We start from the raw sequence: 7629 nt of genomic DNA, 5'->3' as shown, positions 1-7629 counted from the left end.
ATTCATATATAAAAAGGAAAAAACCAAAGAAAAAGCTTTGTTCTAAAGCTTAAGTATATCAGTTTTGGCAAAATTGTGTGGGGTTTTTAGTAATATATCAAACTATACATTTTCTTGCAAAAAATACATTTTGTAGATTGCTTGCCGAACCAAGCCGTGGACTTTACTTTCTTAAAACATGAAATTACATATTAATGGAATCTTTGATTAATCAGCGATGATGTTTGTATACATAGACAATAATCAAAGTGGAAAATATTTTTTTAAAGAAAATAAAGAAACATCAATACGAGGAATTGTTTCGAATATAATCTTTTTTCCAAAGAAAGCAAGTGGTTGGAGAGAGAATGATATTATTTTAAAATACTGAAGATAGAGAGAGAGAGAGGGCAATGGAAGTAAATACTATAAAGGAAAGGATAAAAATGAAAGTTTTCGTAGAAGCAAACTCTGAAAATATATTTCAATTATATTTTCTTCTCTCTCTCTCTCGAAACTTTTTTTTTGGCTACCAACCAAAGTTCTCTCTTCTTTGGTTTCTCTTATTTAGCTTACAACCTTGAGGAGAATCAAACCAGAGAGAGGATTCAAGTTTGAAACCTCAAACATCAAAAAAAGCTTAGAACCAAAAAAAATGTGGGATCTGAACGACTCACCACACCAAACACTTCCTCAAGAAGAATCTGAAGAGTTGTGTTATTCTTCACCGGGTAAACGGGTCGGATCTTTCTCGAACTCAAGTTCATCTGCTGTAGTCATCGAAGATGGATCCGATGATGATGAGCCTAACCGTGTCAGACCCAACAACCCACTTATCACCCATCAGTTCTTCCCAGAGATGGAAACTAGCGTAGGGGACGATGGTGGTGGTCCCGGGTCAGGCTTTCCTCGGTCTCACTGGTTTGGTGTAAAGTTTTGTCAGTCCGATCTAGCTACCGGATCATCGGCCGCTAAACCCACTACTGTCGCCGCCGTGGTGGAGCCGGCGCAGCCGTTGAAAAAGAGCCGGCGTGGACCACGGTCGAGGAGTTCTCAGTATAGAGGCGTCACGTTTTACCGGCGAACCGGGAGATGGGAATCTCATATTTGGTAATTTTATTTGCAGTTTAAAAAATATTATTTAAATTTGATTAATCGATCGTTACTTAAAAAGATAATTTAATATAAGATATTTTTTTCTCCTTATGTTTCTCTAAAATTCAGGGACTGTGGGAAACAGGTTTACTTAGGTATATTACCTTTTTATTTTAGTTTCTTTTTTCAATTTGTTTCTTGTATTCTGCTGTGAAAAATGTCATCATATAATTAAAAATATTTTTACCTTTTTCCCTGAATAGGTGGATTTGACACTGCTCATGCAGCTGCTCGGTATGTTTCTCTCTTTGACTCGCTCTTTACTCTTAATATCCAAAAACAAAAGACCTATCTCCCTCTGTTTTCATATTACACAATGTTTTACTTGAATGCACTGAATATTAAAAAAATCAATTTTAATCAAAAATATCATTAAAATATAATCTGAAACTAGTTTATTTAATTATAAATAAATAGAATAAAAATACAATTATATACACAGTTTTTTGATAAAATTAGAATTATTTATATTTATGTAAACACAATCTATTATGAAACAACAAAACATCTTCAGAAATCAAAACATCATCTATATTAGAACAGAGGGAATAATATCTAGTTAAAAAAAGAAGACCTATAGTAAAGTATTTTTATTTTCTTTAAGTAGAGCATATGATCGAGCTGCTATTAAATTTCGTGGAGTGGAAGCGGATATCAACTTTACCATTGAAGACTATGATGATGACTTGAAGCAGGTAATCTCCTCCGAGAACCAAAAACAAAATTTATACAATATGTATAGGTCTATATTTGATTTTAATAGAACTTAATTTCGCAGATGACGAATTTAACGAAGGAAGAGTTCGTGCACGTACTTCGCCGACAGAGCACAGGCTTCCCTCGAGGAAGTTCGAAGTATAGAGGTGTTACTTTGCATAAGTGTGGTCGTTGGGAAGCTCGAATGGGTCAATTCTTAGGCAAAAAGTACTTTCATTTATTCTTTCTTTATTATTCTAATAGATTTGTTATTGTAACTTGAGTTTTGATTCTTGAATTCTTGATATTAGGTATGTTTATTTGGGTTTGTTCGACACCGAGGTTGAAGCTGCTAGGTAAATGTCTTTATGATTTATTCCACAACACACATTGTTAGAAAATTTAAATCTCGTATTTTATTTTATTTTAAATGACCACAGAGCTTACGATAAAGCTGCAATCAAGTGTAATGGCAAAGACGCTGTGACTAACTTTGATCCAAGCATATACGACGACGAATTGAACGCCGGTAATTTTTATTTCAAATCTTTTTTGAGTCTTAAACCATATCGGGTTAGCAGTGGGTTTAAAGATTTTTAATTTGTGTAGAGTCATCAGGGAATCATATTCAACAAGATCATAACCTCGATTTGAGTTTGGGAAACTCGGTTAATTCGAAGCAAAAGGGTCAAGATATGCGGCTCAAGGTAAAGTGTTTTTAAACTATCAACAATAATTTCTACCTTAATATATTTTACACATTTTTCTTTTCTTATTCAGATGAACCAACAAGATTCTCTTCACCCTAATGAGATTCTTGGATTAGGTCAAACCGGAATGGTTAACCATATCCCAAATTCAAATCTCCAAGTGAGTAGTAAAACAACAAGATTTAAAACATCTTAGTCGGTTATTTTTGCTAACCGAATTTGTATATTTTTGTGTGGGTGTAAAGTAGTTTCCGGGCAGCAGCAACATTGGCGGCGGAGGAGGATTCTCGCTGTTTCCGGTGGCTGAGAACCTCCGGTTTGATGGTCGGACCACGACGAACCAAGTGTTGGCAAATGCTGCAGCATCATCAGGATTCTCTCCTCATCATCACAATCAGATTTTTAATTCCACTTCTACTTCTCATCAAAACTGGCTGCAGAGCAATGGCTTCCAACCTCCTCTCATGAGACCTTGAATCTCTAATATTTCTATCTTTTATTTTATAGATATGTGAAACAAATTTGGGGAAAATGAACCTTAAAAAGCACCCCTATGGTCTTGGTCATTAAATTAATTACGGCTTTTCGTGTGTTTATTTCTCTTAAACGTCTATTTTATTAGGCCAAGAAAATTTCTTAAAAAACTTAATGGAATAATTTTTTCCTCCATCGGGTAATATTTCTATTTTATATGCACACACATAATCGTTGGATATATAGGAAATTGCGAAAGTGTGTGTTTTGAGAAGTTCTGACTAAAAAGGTTGAGAGGAGATTTGTCAATGAGTTGTCTTTTGTTGTTTCTTCTCGATACATTTGTTGATTTTTAAACCTTACTGCTTTATATGTCACCTGCACCTATCTACATATATGCTCAGTCCTGACTTGTTTTGTTATTCCTCTTCCATATAAATACTTCGTTTAATATTTATTTACTTTCACCCAATAACACTCAAAGTATGAAATATTTTCTTATGACAACAGAGCTAGTTATTCAAAATTTGTTTTATTTCTTTGTTACGATTTCATGAAAGGAACAATTATCTTTAACGGTTATAAAAAGGTGTTAAGGAACATTTGGTTTTAGTCAAAATATGTTTTGGACTTCCATCTGATATTTGTTATCTCTCATCAAGACTGTAGCACACATTACTGTATAATTTCATATAAATAAAAAACTTTAGAAATCTTATAACGTGAATGATACGAAACAAAAAGATGTATATAGATATTTTTTAAGTAATGCTATAGATGTTTTACCGACAGAAAAGCAGTTTTATTTATTTTTACAGCATTAATGGTGAGCCGAGAGAGAGAATCAGAAGTAGATTGGTACTGATGTTTCCCTAATGGAGTAAGAAAAAAAATTCCTGCAGTTATTTTACGATCTCATAAAATAGTTCATATGAATGCCAACACCACGATCTTTGTTCCTTTAGACGAATTGTATTATAAAAACATTGTTGTCAAAAAAATATTATAAAACATTTTTAATGTATTTTACAATTTTAAAATGTAGAATAACTCTATAATAAAATAGAATGTATTTCATTACATAACATATATTTATATCTAGAGTGGAAATAGAAAATGTTATTTTTTCCTTAAATATATAAATGACTTAAAAATATTCTAAATTACAAAGTAGATAGATAGTTTGAAAAAGAACATTAATATTCCATGACTAACTAATAGTTTAATACTCCATACGATGAAAAATAATCTTGGAAATATAAGTGTGTCATAAAGAGAAGGCAAATTAAAATTGGAGTTTATTAGGATGAATGGTCATTCTCAAGTAATGTGTCCTTTGAATCAGTTTCTCTCTCCCCCTCACGCAGAAACCCAAAAGAAGTCAGACATTGTTATAATGGTGAGAGAGACTTCTCGGCTTTCACTTCCTTTCTCCTCTTTAACTTCTTAAAAAAATGTTAAAATCTTATTAAACGTTTCCTACTTGTACACTTATTCATAGGGGTGGGCGTTCCCTCGTATACATGTTCGGGTTAAGATCTTGTATTTCAAATATTCGAGTATTTCGATATAAGAATAAACTATGAGCGTTCCCTCGTATACATGTTCGGGTTAAGATCTTGTATTTCAAATATTCGAGTATTTCGATATAAGAATAAAAATTGATTCTGATATTTTGACATTTTTGGTCAAATTCGGATTCGGATATTTTCAGATATATCCAATATCCAAACTTCAAACTATTTTTTTTGTCGAAAAACATGTTTTAACTTATCTTGAAATCATTTCTAAAAAATCATACAAAATCAAACCGAGCACAAACAAGTAAATCAAATAAGACCTCAAAATCTCTACTGAACACAAACAAATAAACCAAGTTTCATTCCTCTACTTGTAATAAAATTTAAAACCAAACATCAAACAAAATTGACAAACTTCTGTGCATCATACAAACGGAATCAAACTTCTAATCATCATACAAGCAAAATCAAAACAAAAAAAAATTGAAAGAAAAAGAAAATTTCCTTTGTTCGATTTTTTGACGTCACCGAATAAGAAAAAGAAAAGAGAAATATTTAAGGTTTCCGGTTTGTTAATTTACAAGATTAAATCTCAACCACTTAAGAAGAATCTAAGAAACAAAATTTTGGGAACACTAATCGATGTGTGTGATGCTTGTATATATTGTACAACACAATTTTGGAAAAGATAATAAATCATAAACGGTAAGGTTTTGGTTAAGTTCGGTTATGTTTGGATAAGTTTGGGTATTAGGTAATAACAGATCGGATTCAATTAACCGAAAAATGATAGAATGAAAATCAATCGGGTATTTGACCCTAACCAAACCCGATCCTAACCACTTACTTCAAATCGGATTCGGGTATCGGTTATTAAGCCCATCCCTATTTATTCATGAAAGCTTTCCTAGATTTCATGTTTATTCTGTGCAATTTGTTCCTCCTTAAAATCTAGGTTCATGTATCTGGTAACATTACACAGTAACATATTTCTATGTGTAAGTACATTTGCCGTTTTGCTAATACCAGGTTAACTTTAACCAATGTAACTTTGTACACCAGATTATACGATGGTCCTTTACATCGGAATACCGGATTAAACTGTTAAAAAAAAGAAAATAGCATGATGAATATGACAATAAATATGGTTACAGTATTAAACATTTGATATAATACGAATATCCAATTACAGCTGGTGTAAAGTTTAATAACGATATTTTTTGTTATATACAACCCTTTCTGTTTCATTTTAGTTTCTCTTTATAGATTTGTATACAAAGATTAGAAAAATAATTAATTTTACATATATATATATATATATATATGTAAAGAAATGTTCTCTTTTCTCACATGATACCACCTCAAATCCATGTCACAAAGTCGAGTCTTCAGGAACCGTTAGTGTCCTAATAAATATGAAAAATCAACAAAAAATCAAGTCATATTGCTCGAACCTAAAACCTAATAGTAGTTGAATAGTAAAAGAAACCACTAAACCACACATGAATCACGTTTATAGCATACAGATACAAATATATATATATATATATATAGCAGATCTTACAAAATGATTTAGATTAGTTAATAGGATTGTAGATTTATAGGATACAGTCAATTAAATTACTTAGAGACTAATGTGGAAACAACATATATAAAAAAATCAAGTGAACTAAAGCATTTTTTACAATGAAACCAATCAAACACATAACTAAAATTTAATCAATTTTGATTCATTTTGCTCATCATCTTAAATACAATTTCCCAAAAATAAAATATCAAAAATTTGGATATTAAAATGTCTGAGATTTTTATGATAAAAACAACAAATATTTTTCATAAAATTATATTTTAAATAAAAATATCATTATTATACACTTAACCATCTTTCAAGTAATAAAAATAGAATAACATATAAAATAAATAGTTTTTGCATTAAAACTATAAAAATACTTATTTTGAAACAAAAATTTTAATCTACAAAAGTACTAAATTGAAATGGAGAGAATAGTATAAAACAGAGAGTTATAGAAACACAATTTTATGTTAGAATGATTTCTAACTATTTACATAATCAAATAATACAAAATGGAGTGGAATTTTTCGAATTTATAGCAACAATATACGTTTTCTTTGTGGTTCCAAAAAAAAAGCTGTTTCTTACATGATATATATACCTAGTAGTATTATATTTTCATCAAAAAGACTATGTAAAATTCTGAAATAGTTCATACAAAAAAAAGCCTGAAACAATAGTATTTCTCTTAAAATACTTTATTCTACATTGCAATGGTTGGGCTGCATTGTTTTTTATATATATAAAAGGGTTTAAAGCATTCAAATTCTGTTAGATGTTAATAATTTATATCTTCAGAAAAGATAGCGCTATAGCCTTAAATGAGCAACACATAAACATCCTCTGGTCAATCTTCATTAAAACCATTTCAGCTTACTTTTATTTTTATCTCTATATTTTTAAAAAATAGAGAAACTCTATTATAAAGGTAGATTTGTTCCAATGTATGTCTTTATTATAGAGTTTTTCTACTTATAGGAAAAAATATAGAGATTTGCTATTTTCATCTCTAAATATAGAGACAAAAAGTAGAATTCTTCTATATTTTTTTCTAAAATAAAAGAATTCTATTATATAAGCATACATTAAAAGAAATCCACTTCTATACTAGAAATTTCTATTTTAGAAAAAAAAATATAAAGGTATACATTGGAGAGATGTTCAAAGTATTTGACAATAGCAATACTTTATAGCATGATCACTAGGTAATAATCCATGTTTTTTAATAATCCATGTTTTGCGCATAATAAAATATATATCGAAATTTTTAACTAAAATTTTACATATGTTTACATTATATTCGCTTGGAATAAAATATTTGTTTAAATGTTACGTACTATTATATAAAATAACTGCATATTTTCCCTTAAATAATTATCTTTCGTATCAAACCTTCAACTTATATAGGAAATGATAATATATATGTAATATATGGAAATTATGAATCAGTTAAAACATGGCAACCGAAATCCTAAACTTGGAGCTGAGATGAAAATCAAGCTTGGGTTAAGTTGAAAATTCA

General features: G+C 30.0%; 1 protein-coding gene across 2 annotated transcripts; it reads left to right on the top strand.

Annotated features, from left to right (window-relative positions):
• The first annotated feature begins 440 nt into the window (after positions 1 to 440).
• LOC108820631 (floral homeotic protein APETALA 2) lies at positions 441 to 3209 on the top strand. 2 transcript variants are annotated; one of them, XM_018593630.2, is made up of 10 exons: positions 441 to 1089; positions 1204 to 1229; positions 1338 to 1368; positions 1742 to 1829; positions 1913 to 2058; positions 2142 to 2186; positions 2271 to 2359; positions 2440 to 2537; positions 2611 to 2700; positions 2786 to 2925. In XM_018593630.2, the coding sequence occupies exons 1-10, from the start codon at positions 635 to 637 to the stop codon at positions 2786 to 2788; spliced, it is 1071 nt and encodes a 356-aa protein (XP_018449132.1). In that variant the 5' UTR covers positions 441 to 634; the 3' UTR covers positions 2789 to 2925. The 2 variants fall into 2 exon arrangements, with proteins under 2 accessions (XP_018449132.1, XP_018449123.1); XM_018593621.2 differs by having other exon boundaries at positions 443 to 1089; positions 2789 to 3209.
• Positions 3210 to 7629: the final 4420 nt, after the last annotated feature.

Source organism: Raphanus sativus, chromosome 2 (assembly GCF_000801105.2).
Source record: "Raphanus sativus cultivar WK10039 chromosome 2, ASM80110v3, whole genome shotgun sequence".
Lineage (NCBI taxonomy): Eukaryota > Viridiplantae > Streptophyta > Magnoliopsida > Brassicales > Brassicaceae > Raphanus > Raphanus sativus.
Note: the sequence above shows the minus strand (reverse complement) of the source record. Positions and strands in the feature narration are given on the sequence as shown.